Raw genomic sequence first — 20,527 nt, forward strand, 5'->3', positions numbered from 1 at the left:
AATACGAAAAACGCATCGAAGTGGAACTCGATTCACTAAAGTGTTTTTGACGTTATTCAAATTTTAAGTTATTATATTATAAACATGAGTAAAAGTTTAAAATAAATTATATATAGAGTTATATATGGAATGAATAACTTTATATTCAAATTTAAAGTCTTAATTTTAAAATAAGAATTCTTATCAAAAGAAATCTAAAATTTAATAAAAAAATAAAACGAATAAATTTTGTTATATTCAAATTTTTAAACGTTTTTTGTAAGTTAATTAAAACTTTAAAGGTTTTATAACGAACATTAAAATCTACAAGTAATGAAAAATCCCGATCATAATACACAAATACACATGAACAATAAAGTGAATTTGTATATCGTACTGTTTCAAACTTAAATTAGTAATTCATTTATTTATCAAAAATCTAACTACTAAAAAAAAAAAATCTGTCTGGAATGAATGAACATTTTTAAACAATTGCTGTCTGAAATACATTGTGTTTCTACTTTCTAAGAGAGACGATATATTATACACTTTTGAACCTTTTTATTAGAAATAAACATTCTTCATTACATTCTGCAGAATCTGCAATATGAATGCTTTTTCGATCTGCTAAGGATCAACAGAAATAATAGAATTTTAAATACTTAAATGAATGGTTGTATTGAACATTTGAACAATTTTGTTAGAATATTATAATGCCGATTTGAGAATAACAGCAATTTTAGTATTCGTTGAACGAAAAAAATGCATAGTATTATAAATAAGATCTAAATATAAAATTAGACCTGATATAATACATTGGATGCTTATGTACTTTAACTGAAGGCAATTTCATCGGATACAAAACAATGTGGATTATGAAATGGTGTGGACTTGATGACGATGCATATAGTGCGTACTGCGTCCTTAAGTATACTTTTATATTATGTATATATGATTTTTCTAGACTTACCTCTGACGAACTTCATCGTTCTTGACCCGTCAGTGGGCGACGACATACCATTACACGTCGCATCACCTGATTGGGCCATGTCGAACGTACCACCAATCGATTTGCCCACCACAAAGCACCGGTACTTTTCTTCGTCTGATGACGTAGGAGCGTGTTCCAGCTTACCGATCATGTACTTCGTTGAGCCGTCTTTCCACGTGGCCAAACACAAGAGTTCCTCGACTATAACATCATAAAAATGACAATAAATGATTAAAAAAAAAATTACATGTATAATCTATACGTGTTTATGTACACGACGATTATTTTATATTTAATATTCGCATTGTATGAAATTATATTATATTGACGGTATGCCAACATTTAATGGCGGTCAAGAGGCAGGAGAGGTGCGATTGCAATATGATAAAGATGGCATGATGAAGTGTGTACATACAAATAATATAACTACAGCGACTTTGAACAAAATACAACCGACCGTTAAGAACCTAGGGTAAATTATAGGAATAAACAAATAATTTAAAAACCCGGTACTAGTTTTTGGTGAACGCTGCATTGTTAATGCTGGCGAATTCGTTTATATACAAAACATATAGATTGAATATATTATGTAAGTAATAATTATTCTAATACTACGACACAATGTTTAAAAACAATCAAATGTGTCACTATTATTATTATTTTATTCTACCCCTGGGCCTTAAAATAAATTAACAGTACGCTGTAGAAAACAGTAAAAACATTTTATTTGGTACACTACATTTGCATTTATTATTATGTATATGAAACGGTTTTGTAGATAAATACATTTAATATTTTAATATTTGATTGAAGTATACGATTCGAATATTTGAATTTAAGGGTTGTTATGTAAAAATAAAAATGTACATGTTATTGTGCTACCTAGTACCTACTTGCGAAATATATTTAAAAACACATATCATTTTTACGCAAATCGTTGGCAATTTAGGGCATAACAGTTGGCTTTCAAGTACATTGTGTTGCGTTAGAGGGGGGAAAACATGAAAATTAATAAATGAAAGATAATTTGGAAAAGAGCCAAAGTGGCTTTTTGAGTTTCCCATAAACGAACATTTCACTAGCGTTCCCTTCTCATAACAGGCGTTGAGATAAAGCACATACTTAAAATAATTTAACATTTTTGAATTGTTATCCAAAACTGTTGCTATAACGTTCAGTATAATACTATAATTATATACGCAACAACATATGTCATCGATGTGCATTATTATGACTTGAGTGTGAGTATAACAAAAAACTCCCCCACAAATACCGGAGGAGACGACTTTTTAGATTTTTATGTATGTAAAATACTTGAAACACAATTGCTACGTTTAAACAACAACCGTTAAAGGATACCCAAGCAATTTGTAATTTTAAGTACGGTTTTAGTTAGGTAGCTCCAAACAATTACCGTTAATGACATTCCACTTGGAACGAGAAAAAAAAAAATGTACACATTTGATGTGCTCAATTCATTTTTTTTTCCCACAAGGAGTGCGCTTCAGAATTCACAGAATGTGAACAAATGATAAGTATTTGCGAGGGGTAGATCAAAATACGAGCGCTAAATAAATTGTTCCGGGACAGGGGGCACGATCAATGAGAACGTTTGTATTTATTAATGGGCGACCATGCGGTAGATGAAAAATGTTCGTATTTAACAAAAACTCACGATCAGGCGATTAATAGGAAAAATAATTATGTCCTTGCTTTGAAAACATAATTTTCTCAGAAAACAATTTCCATAGAATTTGCGACATAGATATTTCTATATCTGGCTATCTACGCGATGTTGTTGCATATTATCGTTCCGAGAGAAATCATAGTCAAGATAAAGAAAACAAAGTAAGTACATAGGTACATAAATTATTATTTATTTGGAGTTATTTATTCGGCGGTTGTACTATTATATCGAACGGATTTCATTTTTGTTGGAAGCATTTTGTGGAAGGAATGAAATACGTTTTACAAATGTATGATTTAAATGACCCATATTGAGATGTTAAAAAAAGAATGTTAACATGTGAAAGATTCAAGGATTGTACAAAATTAAAACAAAATATAATATGAATAATAGATGTGACTGAAATTGAAATAAAAATGTTCGATTTATGTTTGGTAATATATGTTTTTGTTCCATCACCCTTCAGACAAAATGGGGAGGACAGCTATAGTGTTAGTTGTGTGCGTCATGGTAACGTTGTTCGTCAAATAATAAAACGAATGGAAATTCGGACGATTTCGAAAAATTAATTTTTGGAGAAACCAAATAATCGAAAAAAAATCGAATTTTCCAACTGGGTAAATTGAAAACAATTTCCGTTCGACTTCCGAGAGTAATTTGCTTAAAGTCAATAAGTTTATCGATGAATGCTCGTATATACATTATATATATATAAACTTATATATAAATATATGTCTAAACTATATGTATATTGTTGTGTGTGCATCATGACGGTTAGACAACTGACAAAAGGCGTATACGGTTTTATCGTTGAAATGTAGCGACGGGGCGTAACTGCGACTGAAAGGTATAATGAGACATCGTAAAATATAAAGTGACAAAAATTCGAAATTGTTCGAGATAACTTAGGTAAAATATGTAAGACTACATAAATTAAAAATTATAAAAAAAAACCACTACGGCAGTATATACTACGTCACTCTAAGCGACGGTATATAATTGACATGCCGAGTTGCGGATCTGGACGTATAGCGACATAAATTTCCAGCTTAATAATTCAAGCGAAGTCGGCTTGAAACTATATAGTGAGCACTTCCGTAAGTTAACACTAAATACACACACACACACACACACACACACACACACACACACACACACACACACACACACACACACACACACACACACACACACACGTCCGCGGTGACGACGAAAAGTGAATGGTGTATGTGTACAGTTAAACGTTTCAATTTATTAGAAGACGATAAATTTCTTAGGGATCCCTGCTGGTATTCCGAATTATTATTCTTTGGTTTTTAGACTGCGGTTATACGTGTAGCGCGTAAATCACGTGATAACAACGGGAAATGCGTGGTGTATCTGTTTCGAGTGTAAAATATACTCGGTGTAAACGTCGTTGTCGTTATGCATTCACAATACACAATATATTATATACATATTAGGTATGTATATTGTATGTGTGTATATATATAATCATATGATTTTGAACTATTCCTAATGCTCGCCGCCCTTACTTCGGCTAATAGTGTTTTCCCCGTGTAATTTATGTGTCTTGAGAACAACAACTCAACACAATAGCCAAGCCAATACCACTGCCGCCGCTCCAGACCCGGTAACTTTATCGTAAAACGCGATTCATAACCTAACATTTTCTTCTTCCGGTTTGCATGAAACTCAGACAAATCCAGGGCGATAAATTTTCATTAACTTCACTACCGTATAACTAAACTTATTAAATTCCAAAAGAGATACAAAAATGGAAAATATTAATACAAGTATTTTTATGGCAGTGACCTATATTTGAGAACAATAATGCCACAAACAAGTAACAACTAATTCCTGTGTTAAATTTCAAACTTGTGTTGTTATATTGGACGAGATTATAAACTTGATTGTCGTTCGTATAGAAAAAAATCACTTAGTTTAATAATTTTAATTATGATATAATTGTTAATATTAATAAGAGTAGAAGGTAAATATAATCTATATTATAGTGATTTTTAACAATAGCAATTAACAAAAAAATAGACATAATTATCAATTCCTGAATTCTGATAAAGTACACTTTTAATAGGTATTTGTGCTGAGAAATTTACCAAAACCTAGCCTTCTCATTGCTAACCCCCTATTTCTTCATAAAAGCAGTTTTGGAATTTTTATATATACACTTAAAGACCATATTTTCGAATTCTTGAGATTTTTTATAATACTTAAAGAGCGTGTTGTGGAGATACAAACTTCTGTTTTTAAAGTGAAAACTTTCCTTTTATACTTTTAATTATTTAGAGGATAATGTTTCTGAACATTTTGTCTTTCTAAATCAAAATTTGAAAGGTGAGTTTTTGAACTATAAGGTTTGTGTGCTAAGGATACTACACGACCGGATATGGAAGACACAGAGGCTATAATGGTAATTTAATTTTAATAATGAATATTAATCGGTTATAATTTGTAAAAATAGTCCGGAGTATAATATAAGTGCAATGAGTACCTACCGAGCGGGTCACTGTAATGCGTGAGTTAAATTTTAATTTAATGAAGTTTAAATTAGGTACATACGAAAAATAATTCTGGGCAAAAACGGTATACATTACTAAGTATATTTTATGATAATATTAATATTAGGGTAATTTATTTTACTATTAGTAATTCAGTAGGTTGAATTAATTTTCACCAAAAACAACATTGCATTTGAATATGTCATTGTGTGTATAAAATATAACAATGTACTTCAAAAGTTTTAAGTACTCACGAATAATAGTTTTGAATTACAAAAAAATAACTAAAATTGTTATTCTCTGTTTAAATATCTAATTTCGTCCAAATTTGAACTAAAAATATCGATATAAAAACTGTGGTTATATATTTTATAGATCTTTTGGTTACAATGTAAATCAATTACGAGAAGAAGCCTTGTTTTAAATTTACAAGTCAAAGATTCTATACATTTAAACTAGTTATTTGCAAAATTGTCTTGATTTTTATAAATTTTGTAGGACGCTCATAAAAATCGAGCCAATGTATCTTTAATATTTTTTAGTTCTACATTAACTTGAACTTGTAAGAAACTTTGTATTAAAATGTCCAACTTTTTAACCCAACGAAACAATTTTTATCAATATTCATAGAAAAGCAACAACAAAAAAAAATTATCATGAACAGAAAATGTTATAATATAGAATAATTTGGTGAACATGTCAAGTAATTACTATTCGTTTTTGGGTTACACTTAAAAAAACGAAATCGATATTGTTAAAAATTGGTTTTACTAAAAAATTCAATTTTTTTCTTAATTTGTACTTTTCAAAAGTGCTAACTAGATCCAGTTTGTTATCAAAAAGTTGGAATCGAAGCAGTTTTTTTACTGATTCTTGTATATTGGTACTTTTAGAACTAAAAAAAAAATACATCATCGTAAAATCAATACATTCATCGCTACGCTCAGAATCTCATACTGAACAAACTGTGACTACTCACTGTACAGCGTACAATGTGCATAATAGGTTTAATACACGGCATGGACGTCGGTAATTATTTGTTTGATTATGGTAATCGGCCGATGTTCCCAGTAAATTAGTAGATGGCTATAATTATTATTACACTGAATGTTCGAATACATACCAAAGTCCTCGAAACAGTACTTGGAATACCCGACGAGTGCTCGGATGAAATACGGATAGAATTTACCGAAAACTGATGTTTGCAATAGTTGAATTATTATTTATTCGGATGTTTGGTCTGTCAAATTTGTTTGAAACAAAAAAAGTAAAAAAAAAAAATACTGCGCAATAACGTTATGTAATTTGTTGTGGAAAATTTACTATACGAAAAGTTCTTGAGAACTTTGAATGCCAATGAGGCGCACACAAAATCTATGCGGTCGCGATAAATCTGAATCCATTGGACGGCGAATTCATATATCACGGAACATATTACAGGGAGCGTATATATACAAAGGCGGAGCAGTGTCGTGTTGTACTAGTGCATATGAATTGCCTATCCGAGAGGCCACGCAAAGACGAGTTTACGGAATTATTATTTATTATATTTTTCAATAATTCACCAGAGAATTCCATCACGGGGTTTTTTTTTTATATACATTTATACGTTTACCGTTGTCTCGGCAAAATGCCGGAGAAATGCGATTAAAAACATGCAAGGCTTATTGAACCTTTTATTTCTGTTTTTTATGTGTATACATTTTTTTATTGTTTATTTGACAAAAGCGGAGCCACACGGAACTGTAGCGTGGCTCCCACGCTAAAAAAAAACCAAACAAACAAACAAAACAAAAACAAAAAAGCTGAAACGGAATTCTATTAAGCTCTGAAAGCTCGAACAATGGGAGGAGGAAAATAATATTTTACTTTTTTTCCAACCCACTTTTTTAGACAAAAAAAAAAAATCATCAAAAAAAAAAAAACGCTGCAGTCGCGTGAGGAATCGCCTTTTGGGTTTTTGTTGCAGAAAATAAAAAACTAGACCATAAATAAATACACGCTGAGACGCATATTATAACCCGGCGCCATACGATAAATACGCTATAACGCGCTCGCGCACGTCATGGAGGCGAGGGTGGAGGCAAATAATATATTCAAAACTTTTGGTTTGTCGATAATTATTGATATTGCCGACTCGAAGTTTTGGGAGACTGAAAGAGATACGACGGTGGTAAAGTTTTTTTTTCCGCAATGATAGCCGTACAGAACATAATCGTACATAATTATAGTATACAACGTGTGTACCTCCTGTATACATTATACTTTGAAAATAAATAATATTGTTGTTTTATTGCTCGACAGCTGTGTACTGTGTACTTATAGTTATTTTTATTAGATCGCCGCTGCGGTGACGGCAGGGAACTTAAGTTTTGTTTTGTTTCGTATATATATATATATTTTTTTTTTAAATACATGTATAATTCAGTAGTGGGTTTTGGAATGTCTGAAAAACACAATTATTATACGACGATAAAATTATATGAACCAATGTTTTTGTGACGCAATCTTGATTGAACTAACATAGGATAAACAAATTCAAACAAAAATACGCGACTATTTGTACTATGTATATACTTACTATTATTATGTATATCTATTATATATTATGTATACGTATTATTATATGTATTTGGTTATGTATAGACAAAACATTTTGAATTATTCACCGAAAGCGGAATCATGAATGTTTAAATTTATTGCATGCAAATGTTTTTCAAGCCATTAACAAACGCTCCGAACAAAAGGTAACGTATTGTTATTTTTATCATCTTTATTTGATCGATAACCGTACGTACACCCGCGTAGCGTAGCGTGGAATATTTCAAACGATACGAGCTGCAAAGCTAATGGTGTTCAGTCACATTTTATAAATTTGATAGTTTTGCATTCGATAAATTAGCCAGATAAACGTCCCAAAATTCGGGGGGAGGGGGGGGGGTCAGAGGATATAATATTTTCTAGACCATTTAAAAAAAGTATCGACGATGCAATTTCAGTATTTGAAATACCACTTTGACTGGAGTGTCGTCTTATATTATATTTCGCTACCGATGCGTTCACATTATACCTATGCACCTGCTATAACAAAGCCATTAATTATGGTTTTTGCCTATTGCCAATACAATACCAAATTCTGCCCATTTTAATATAATGTAACCACAGTAATAAACTACAGTTTGAGAATCCCTGCATTATATAATATTACGGTTAGTGTTAGCGTCAAAAATATAAGATAATAATATAAGTATGACAGCGATCGCGAAAGAGCAATACTTTAGAGAAGTATCCAGCAGGCATATTATGAGGAATGAAAGTCGTAGAAAACAAGCTAGAAATATTTCGGCGCGTCAGGCCGCCACCGGTGCTGTTATAGATTTTGGCTTTTTATTGTTTCGGGACCGAGCGAGAGCGCAGTACGGTTATACCTCATCGGGACATGCAAACACACTGCGAGGGGGTGAGCCCCTCCTCTGTATCGCGAGGGACAATCTCGTGTTTATTTCGCGTGCGACACTATATATACATACAACAGGCCGTTTAATTCGGAAGTCGCGATCGATATTATAATACTTGACCCAATTATTGAATATATAGTGTAAATATACGCGAGTAAACTCCTCCCGCGAGTGTCTGTTTTCGCAGTGACTGAGAGAAGTATAATATAGACAGACAATGACATCACAACGGACGACGATAGGACAGCATATGGTGTAGGTATGTGCGCGCAAAGTTTGGGGGAGGAGGTGATGAAGCTGGGATTAGGGTTACTGTGTCATTTATATATACACAGACGTATTATATATAGGGCATAGGCACATAAATCTATAATAGTACAAAGTACAGAAACAGTTGAGATGTTCATCAGCTATTATAAATTATAATGTCGAATAATAAAGATAAATAATTCGTATGTTACGTCAAGAGCCTATATAATATATATATATATACAATATACATACTAAAATATCGAGGACTTATCTATATATATTTTGTCTGTTTGCCAAAGAGAAAACGGCTACACGAGATGCTATTCATCCGTCAACGCGGTGACAAGTATTATGTGATTTCTAGTGTTATAAAAGTCTGTGACAGACGTAAGTTTGTTACACTATATACTTTGCAAAATATAACAAAGATAAGGAATGACACGATATGTAGTCGAGTCATAAAAATATTATTGTACACCACGTACACAGCGTGCGCTCAGTTGTTTTTGTGTCATGTTTATTATAATTTACGTCATTTTTATATACAAAATAGGTATCATAATATATAATATAAACTATTCTGGACTAGTTTATCTGTTTGATGTGTTTATTTTACAGAGTGGACGGATATATCAAAGGCTGAATAGAAGAAGGTCGATCAAGTGCACAGGTTTTTATACTGCACTCGTGCACTATATAGACATAAACGCATAATATACTTTGTACATAGCAAAATGAACAGGACATGATGGTCTACAATACTACTAAATGCAAGTGAGGTACTGCTATCGGAATGGCGGTCGACAGAGGAAATTCGTATACACATAATTATTATGGTGACTTTATAGCATATATTATGTGTTACATTATACCATACCGGGATAACTATATGGCCTCCGCTATTATAATAATTAAAACACAACACATGTAACAAATGATTTGAGGTCAGCTGTTCTATTATCTGTAGACTATAGTGTAGGTGCATTATTCAAGGTCATAGACACGAGGGGTTTAGGGGCTTCAACCCTCCTTACAACATGCGAAATATATAAATGTATTCATTATATAATATGTAATTAGTATGATACCCCCCGCCATTATTTTAACAAAACAAAATATAATATAGAAATATGAGTGCAGTGACCGAGTCTGCCAGCCGATAAACTGGAGGTCTCTGTATGTCCGTCCTCATCATATACACCATACACGGTTACCTGTACCTCTATATTATCCGTTTAAAAAGGAATTATTAGTGTGGCACTGATGTATAAGTCGACAGGAGACGAGACAAACAACACTGTCAGACTGAGAGGGGGGGGGGCACCCGTCGTTTCTTCGCGGAGTCCGGTAAAACGCGGCGGGGAATAGAGTGCGAACAATCGCGGCGTGTGTCGCCCGTCGATGAGTGCCACAGCGCACAGCGCCGGCGGCGGTTTCGCGAAGTTAGTAAGTCTCGTTAAGTGGCAGCTTGACGGCATCGTCTGCAGTCTGCACCGTCGCTGCGAGGCGAACATCTGCGATAAAATGTTTATCATATTACCCAGTGTTTCATCCTCCCCCATCCCCCCACCTATATATGTCGTCCGATCTTGTCCACCCACCCCACATTCCCAAACAGCCAACCCATTCGTCCATTTCGTCCGACTTGTCTGGTAAAATTTCCACGACCGTATACCGCACTTCTCGTCCCGAGTCCTAATGATGAAAGTTTCGGACGCGGCAATCGTGCAAACGCCGTAACGGCAACTTTTCTTTGAGAACAAACTGCAATATTTCATTTCCCGAGATAAACTTTATCTAATTCTTTTTTTTCCGCTTTCCCGTTTTTTTATTTTTATTTTTGGGGTTTTTACTTTTTAACATTTGATTGTTGAACTTACTTAGATTGAGCCCATTATCCATGTTATATCCTGTAAGAAATTGTTTTATAAAATACAATGTGTTCGACCAGTTTTGACTATCTCACATAAGAATATCTTCAATCGCTTACATTGCGCCTAATCCTCTTATTTGTTATTTTATTGGCAATCAGATGGATTCAGAACTTTGAGCGCCGCTTGTTATTCAATTACAATCAAGACGAAATTCGTTGTTCAACCGAGATTTTCTAGCGATAAATTAGGTTAGTTGATATAATACGGGGAAAAGGGTATCAACAATTATATATTAATGATAAAATGGAAGTTTTAAAACAATTGTATATCTTGGGAAAAGAAATAATGACTCGACGGCATATAAATAACACACAAAACATTATTGAAACATTTGAATCGAAATACTGTGCAGATAAAATAATTCTTAAAAGAGCCATAATATATAGATTATATATATATAATAAATAATATATACATCTATATAGTGATGTTACGCGATAAGTTTTAAAAATAAAGGCAATTTAATTTGAATACAGCACAACAATGAAGTTGACTTATTAATAATGGTCTCTAATATTCTTATTTAAAATTTGTATTCCCACGCCATTGTATTTTTTATTTTTTTTGGGTGGGAGGGGAAATATAATTAATATATTTTTATTTATTGTGCCTTAAAATATAGCAGGAGAGGTGTAACACCCTTTAAAACCGCAAATAATTTACCACTAATATAGTAGGGTACATGTAAGCACTATATAGCACTAATACTAAAAATATATCAAGTCAGTATTATTATTGTTTAAATTATACAAGTTAATAATTATTATAGTTAAGATTATTTTACCGTGAGCACGATAATAATTTATCGTTTGAAGAATGATGAATTATTATCAACATCAATACTACCTAACGATTATATAGCAATAGAATACAATAATGTGCATACTAATAATCGTTTAAACGTCTCACAATACAATAAGTCACGTTGTGTACACACATCACACATATCTGTCTACAGGTTCATGGCACTCCTCTAAAGGCATCTGGTATTAATCGTGTCGGGAGTTTAGACCATATTATTATTCGAAGATTATAAACTAAAATTGAATACACACGATGAAGTTTTTTACATTTTTATCTTTGATTGTTGAAGACAAATAAATTAGTTTTACATACTTCAATATAAAAATGAGCGAAAATAATTAAAAAATAAACCATACATACATAAATATATACCATTAAAATATTCGAAAAATATTTTAAAGTTAATAAATGCTAATAAATAAGAATGAACTGTGTACTACATTTATGTTAAGACAGTGAACTATAGCCGTTTGTCAACTCGTTTGGAGTTGCATTTCTACAGCATTATAATTTTTGTCCTATTATAAGAATAATAATAAAAAGAGAGGAAGACATTAGTAAATATAATACATGGTTCATATATTATATCGAAGGAAGTTAAAAAGTGACAGAAATTGAACGCTTCCGTGTGGAACCCTAAATTCTTCTGCTGGGCTTACTCGAGTGTAACTTCCTTTCAGTATAAAACATTTCCACCATGAAACCTTTGCCTACAAGCCAAAACGATTGTCTTATTAGCCATAGTAAAATAAACACTAATGGTTCTATTCCACGTAAATGGATACGCTCTACCATACAATAATATAGTCAAACAAAATTATATTCAGGGGATATGACAGTAAAATCGGTAGTCATGTATTTAAAATTAAAATTTCTTTGAAATATTGTTTTGTTCAACTTAAAATGTTTACTTTGATTATATTATTAATTATACGCACTAAGCATCAGCCGAGATGCATTATAAATGTATATATGTATATATCTAATACTAGAGCAAAATGTTCAAAAAATAAAATCCAATATCGTCGAGGAAATACAAATTTAATCGACATACAAAAATAGTGATATAATCTTTAGAGATAATTCGGAACTCGAGGTTAAGCATAAGACTTATAAAGCTCCGTAATACTTCAGAAGCAAATACGACTGCATTATAGAACCACAACGAAAAGGTTAGAATAATATTGTAAGCTTTTTATTCCGCATCCGACGATTTAAAATACGTCGCGACGATTCAACAAATAGGTTTTATATGAGCAAGGGGGGAAAAATAGTAGTTAACATGGAATGTGAGGAATTCTCATGTCACGCATTTTCTAGAAGAATTACCACTTGTTGCCCGAGCAATAAGGGCGGCTCCGGCGGTCGTACTTGTGCATACACTTCAAACGAACGTACCCCCTCGCCCCACCACCATCCATTGTGTGCCACGGGCCGTCGCCGATCTTTCGCGGGAAGCGGAGGGTTAGAAGAAAGCTTTTGTCTTAGATCTGGTACAGACGAGTTCCGTTACAACGGTACTTAATGTGTGTGCGTGTATATATATATATATTAAGTTCTTCACTCACACACCGCCCGGCCGGGACACGGCTGTCGCGTGCGTATTTGCACTTTGGAAATTCATTAAACGTCGCTGTCTTCGTCGTCTCGGAGAAAAAGTTCATCTCTCACCCGGCGCGAGACAACACGAAAATAGTTATTAAGTTTATTAATATTAACAATACGTAAGAGGATTAAAAACTACCGTCGCGTGCGTTTGACTCTCGCGGCTGCCGGAGAGAGGGAGCGAGAGAGAGAGGGAGATACANACTTGTCATGGTGGATTCGAATAATTTGCGAGTGGCGAGCGGTAGCGCACGGAAAGCCGAAGTAAACAGAATGAACGACCCGAGGTCGGGAATGTCCATCGCGGATAATAACGAAATGTTTTCGTCAAATGTAGACAAAAAAACGGTTAAGTCGTGCAATGACTCCTGAGACGACGACGGCGCGTTTAACACTTTTTCTAACAGCGAAGTCGCGACCATGCGCGGGCGGTAGAAACGCGCGGACAAAGTTGACCATATCAACTGATAGTTATCATCAGACGCGGGTATACTGCGAATCGCATCCAAGGCTGCACCATGCAAACACCCAGTCAGATAATACAACTTATCGACGTTCGACAGGTATTGGCGGCTATCGACTTGCTTAGTGAATGTATCACGAAAAGTCGGCCACAAACGAAAATCGCCTCCAAATTTCGGTAGGGGGATTTCCGGAAGTCGCGATAACGTTGGACCGGACGACGCGTCGGACACGGACGATGAGTTACCGACGTTTTGGCCCGCGGTGGGCGCTGTGCGAGCCGGACGAAGTAAATTCGCGGCAGCCTTCGCGGAATTAATCAGAATCCGTAATTCACCCGATTGTCCGGTAGTATATTCAATTGCTCTACCTAAGTTAACAAGGCATTCTAATACCGTGTTATCTTCCGCTTTATACTGAGACCACCCCGCATCTAACCCGTCAACATTTAAAATAAATTCGGGTACGAAGTCCGGCTCGGAATTCGCGCGTGGTATCATGGCATGCATAGTGGTGTAAGTCGGTAATATTACTTAGGTAAAGTATTTTAAAGTAAGTAATTTATCAGTAAAGTAATAAATATAAATTACTTTACCACTTTATGAGTATTTTATTTTTTTTTTAGTTTTATGAATCATATACCAACATACCATGTTACAATCATTAGGTTTTAGGATCTTTGTAGGCAATGCCCTGCTGTGCTCCAGTGATTAGTGATTACTGATTACTGATTAGGTACTGTCGTACTGATAAAGAAAAATATAAATTATAAACATATATTACAACCTAACTGATTCCTCAAAAATGTGTGTTAATTTCCAAAGAAGAAAATTAAATATGATAAAACCCATACATTTGGCAGCAACAGTACTCGATCCATGTGACCAAGGAACTTCACTCACTCCTGAAGAGTATATTGATGCATCTGAATTTATTTATAATATTTCAATAACCAGAGGTTTAAATGCTAATACCATAATGTCCGAGTTGGCTAATTATAAAACAAAAACAACAGGGTTTTGGTTAAAAAGTTATTTATGGGAATCTGCAAGTTCAATGGAACCTCTAGTATGGTGGAATGGTTTATGTTCTTTTTCTATTCTTTCATCAATAGCTACAAGTATTTTAACTGCTCCGACTACATCAGCTGCCACAGAACGCTCATTCAGTACTTATGGGAACATTCACACAAAAAAAAGAAATAAACTAACATGTGATAGGGCTGGTAAAATAACCTACATCAGCCATAATTGGAAGTTAATCAACAATACTCCAAAACCTAAAACATCAAAATTAAATTCTGCTACATCTACATTGACTACTACTACATCACAGGAGTTGAATGATATGCCAATGGACATTGATGAAAATGGTTATGAAACAGCTGAAGATGAAGACGATTCAGGTGATGAAAGTTTTGTAATTCCATATGATGATGAAACATCTGAATGTGAGTCAGAAACTGAAGCCGAAGTAGAAATTTTAACATATGACGATCTCAAAACTCAAAGTACTTAAGTACCTAAATAATTATTTTTATTTTGTTGATAATTTGTACAATTTAATATTTTATAATACGGAAAGTTACCTACTCAATTTCTATTTTATTTAAACAATATGTTATTACTTATTTTATTTTGTTGTTAATTTGTACAATTTAATATTTTATAATACGGAAAGTTACCTACTCAATTTCTATTTTATTTATACAATATGTTATTACTTATTTTATTATATTCTAAAATAACCAAGCAAGTGCAATTTATTATGTTTATTTTGTTGATAATTTTTATATTCATTTTATTCAGAAAGTTACTGCCTATTTTTATTTTCTAATATTGCTTTAAGGTGTATATTAAATTGTTATAATTTTTTGTTAGCTAACAAAACTCAAGANGTTCCCAACTCGACTCGTGCCACGGACCACTATTGCGAGTGTTTAATCACGCACTGCGGACCATTATTTAGGTATACTTATAATTTCCAAATATTTAATTGTTATCGGTCACGCAATTATAGTATATACTGCCGCGTAAATTATCAACGCCACGTCATGACGAAAAATTACGCAGAGTTGTAAATTATCGCTACGCATTTTGTTGGTCATTTAACTTTCATGTTATAAAATTGTATTTAAAAATTTGAAAATCGATGAAAATGAATACAAATCTTTTGCACCACTGCCAGTTAGGAACCACTGATATTTCATAGTGTAGTAAAATATGTGTATTATGGCTGAGCTGAGATATTGTGACCGTGATCAGAGTGAGGGTTCGCGAGTATTTCCAAAAAAATTAAAACTATTACGGGAAACAGAGTGTGACGCTGAACTTTTAGGGAGGTTTTTTTAAGAGGGGCATGATTTACGCGTCGGGCTCGACCCGCACTATTCGTTTAGTTAGAAATCGACCACATCGGTTTTGGCTGTCGATTTGATTACTATAACTACACTGACATTGCATATAATAAGTAAGTTAATATTTGGTAACTACTTTTTAATAATTTAACAATAAACACAGTTTATATAGTTACCAACCGAATTCAAGAACAATACATTTACATAAAAACAAAGTTCCTATGATAATGAAATACTAATCAATTAGAAACTAACAATAATATTATTACTGTCATTGTATTAATATTAAAATATTTATGATTTTCCCAACGTCATAAAATAAAAAAATGTTCAACAGATTATTAGTATGATGAAAAAAATGTATTTAACTATTGTTATTATAATTACTTTACTTCAAGTGGTTACAATTAATGTGTAAATACTCATAATAAAGTGGGCCTAGAAAAAGGAGTGGCTGTTTTATGCGAGTCGTTTTATCGTGAGTTGGGTATCCAAGGGTACATAAAAAAATTTGTTACTATCAATAAACGCTTTTTGATAATGGAAAATCATTAATATTCAATAGTTAAATAAGTGTATGTAATATTACTATAATATTTTTACTTTAATTTTAAATCTATATACCTATATTGTATATATTATGTAGATATATTAAACATACATTTATTTATGATCAAAATGCGTTGAATCTTGAGTGTACACAAGAGAATAAATTGTTTTAGTAAATATTATTACTTTATGTACATAATACAACGATGGATAACATTAAAATAATAAAAACAATAAATTATAACACATGCATGATGGCCTAAGTAGAGAATACCGTAAATATATCGAAAGAAACAAAATACCTGTTTGTTTGCAATACAATTATTTTTTTATTTCATACCATTTTTATCATCAGTTTTTTTTAAAACAGTAAATACATTTGTTGAATACAATGTTTATTTATATTCATTTCATTTCATTTTTTTGTAATTTTCAATATATTACATACATTAATTAACAATTTATTTTTATAGTTTTGCACACCAAAAGGTTAAAGATAAAATGGTTTTGTTAAACGTCCTATTCTCTAGTAAAATAATTTATTTTTCTTGGCCCAGACGGAAAAAGGACAGTTTATCTGATATGGGTAATCTGTTTTCACCTGGTTTGGGGGAAAAACGTGGTCGGTTTACACAAATAGCGTCTATCATCCGTTATTACTTATTATATCTTTATTTATATGGATTTTTAAGAAAATCATGTAACAAAAACTGTGAGAATTTAATACAAGTAATACAACTAATTTACAACTCGTTAATATGCAGTAGTTTTAGATTTTTAGGGCTTCCATTGAAATTAATTTAACAAGATTTGAATAAAATCTGTATCGTAATTAACTATTAGTTGATGTCTGTGTGATAAGTAAATCGGATAAAATTAAAAGCAGCTTAAAGGTCGAATGAAAATCAAATTTAAAGACCCAAAAACTTTTTAAAAGAGATTTTACTCACGAGAATATAAAATAATAATCTATATAGTTTCAGAATGATATAAAAACTTTAATCTAATTTTTGGGTAAACTTAAAGAAAATCCATACGACAGTCTCTTTGACGATGTATTAAAGAGAAAAATAAAACGCCAAACTCATTAAAAATGAAGTTTTTAAATAATTAAATCTTTGGGTATCTGACAAAAAATAATTGAAATAAAACTTATCAAACGAATTTGATTTAAAGATATTACACATCAGTAATTACTGTTAAGAGTATAAATTATAAGTTATGGTCAAGAGTCACGGGATATGGCCCATGGATGCTTATATAATAATAACTGCATAAATAAGAGGCTTTAAAAATATGAATTTTATCTTAGAAGTTAATACATTTAAATAAAATTAGTTATAACAGTGATATATGAACAATTAATCTTTTGATACCTATAACATTTTTAAGTTTCAATAATTAGTTTTCACAAGAAATATTCATTTGTATTTAATTAAAGGTTATTAATTAAAAGTTGATTATATTTTGACATAAGTACCTGTATAAAGTATAAATTGTATTTATTCAATACAAAATTAAATTATGTAGAATGCAATTTATGATATTCTATTTTGGAATTGTATATCTAGAAATCTGTAAAGGTTTCGATTTGAATGTCGTACAAATAATGTATGCAACATGATTCATAATTTGTTATAAAAAAATAGTTACAACTTTATGGTATAAATAGAGATAGCGTAAACAAAATCGTTTGACATCTAATGAATAAATTGATCGATAAATGGTAAGTAGCAAATATTTTTGGCATGTTTAAGGTTTTGAATTTAGGTTCAGTCAATATTTTTTGTATTTTCCTATACATTTTGGTGTAATATTCAAGGCACGAATTTACGGCATTTTGACGAGACCGCAAAACCCTTATAGCTTTACCAATAAATAGAGTAAAAAAAACACAAACACAAGACAATAGAGGTACATTTTAAACTTTCGGTTAAAGTTCGTTTTTGCGGTTCTCTTGAATAATATATGAAGTTTGCCGACGTGGTAGAGGGCTTGACGTGTATTATTGCCGACAATGACTGATGCCCAAGGTGCCTTATTACCTACTTGTGACACAAGCTTGTATAACAGTAATAATGAGTTAGTAGACTATTCTCTTCGACACATACCTCACCCTATATATCATTCACGTTTGGCACGACCGATATTATGTGATGGCTTGTATTGAATGAGACAGTTTGATGCAAATACGCAGGAGGGTTAGAACATTATGAAGGATTTTATAATATAAGTATAAACGATAAAAAAAATAAAAAAAAAAACAACCGCAGTTTTTCAAATCAATAAACAGTATACATTTTCAGAGGGAGTAACTGGTATTCAATTTTATTTTTCAAACTGTTTCTTTCTCTTTTATAATATAAGTTGATCAATACAATTAAAAATACTACCGAACCAATACGTTTGCTTTATATTTTAAATAAATGTAATTATTTTTTCAACATCGTTTAAGCAATATACACTTAAAAAACAAATTTACATATTACACCATTCACTAATATTTAGGGTTAAATCAATCGAATTTGAATCAAAGCGCACATTACAATACGTCCACTTGCTCACATTTTACAATACAAACAAACACGGTTGAAGTGAACCCAGAACCGCATATATACATAATGTATAACGTTGTCTAGTTAGTGGCCAAAGGATCTTTTGACGACTGATTAAAAAGCAACAAGTAGAACTATTTGTTATCTTTGTTAATTTACAACCAGCACCAGGCTGTGAGTTTAGCGCAGCGAAATGGTTTGGTTGTGTAAACAGCAACAGAAACAACAAACATAATACGATCGATCAACGCGAGCGACCGCCCGCGCACATGGCACATGTGGGATTTAGCGTGCGCCACCACCAAGACGAAACGATATATAATCACGGAGTGAACATAAAAATAACAAATCCCTCGTTTTATGTGGAATTTCACGACGGAAATCATTACACACAGCACGGTAAAAATAATAACAAATAACACACGTACACTCAGATATGAAATAACAAGGGGCAAATGGGAGGGATGGGAGGGAAGGGCTTAAAAATGTGTGGCCAGGGACGAGGGGAGCTAAGTAATAAAAGTTTTTCCCTTAAACGGATTACCGACGATGATGGATTACGCATGGGAGGGAGGGGGCCCTGGTGGTGGTATATATGACTGGATTCCAAAAAACAAATACAACTTGATAAATTTTACACGTTCTATACCGACACATTGGCCGAAAATCTGTCTAGCCCGATTGAACACGTCCAGAATATTTCATTGAAACTTTTTAGTAACGGCGATAACTGGTAGAGAAAACGATCATAAATCGGCTAAATCTGTTTGGTAACATAAAACAAGATATGCTTTGAAATAACAATAAATAAGTCTGGAGTCATAAATCCTCCTACCTATACTGGCTACTTGTATACCATAATCGACCCAAATAGCTAATCTAATATATATAACAAAAAATAAAAGTAATAATTTAGATACAAATAATAATTGCTAAAATTATAAATCACGAACATTGTTACGTTTGGATATTATACTTTCGTCAGGCTATAATTATTATAATTTCAAACCAAAAATAAGCATGCTATTATAATGTGAATAACTTTATTATTTTGCAACTAAAAGAACTTTCCTGTTTAATTTTGATATTCATTTTAGCACAGCTCAATAAGCAAAATAACATTTTAGGGGAAACCTCGTTTGATCTACAAAATGAAGGATTTGTGATCGTGAGAAGTAACTATAGTTTAGAGAAGTGCAAATATTTAATATTAATTTAATATTCTAAGACACTTAGATGGTTTTATATAAATAAATAAATTAATGGAAATTATGATCGAACCCCTTCTATAGCAAACATAAGTAGGTAGGTATTAAATATTAATAATGCGAATATTAAGCTGTAATTATACATAGTATTATATAGGGATCATAAAT

At 32.3% G+C, this 20,527-nt stretch overlaps 1 protein-coding gene across 3 annotated transcripts in view; it reads right to left on the minus strand.

Moving 5' to 3' along the window:
* Window positions 1-20,527, minus strand: part of LOC111033076 — a 152,266-nt gene that overhangs the window by 31,460 nt on the left and 100,279 nt on the right. For all 3 annotated transcript variants that reach the window (XM_022313666.1, XM_022313667.1, XM_022313665.1), the window contains exon 7: window positions 950-1,171. In XM_022313666.1, the coding sequence (XP_022169358.1) occupies window positions 950-1,171 (222 nt within the window). The remainder of the gene's footprint in view (window positions 1-949; window positions 1,172-20,527) is intronic.

Source organism: Myzus persicae, unplaced genomic scaffold (assembly GCF_001856785.1).
Source record: "Myzus persicae strain clone G006 unplaced genomic scaffold, MPER_G0061.0, whole genome shotgun sequence".
NCBI classification, from domain to species: Eukaryota; Metazoa; Arthropoda; class Insecta; order Hemiptera; family Aphididae; genus Myzus; species Myzus persicae.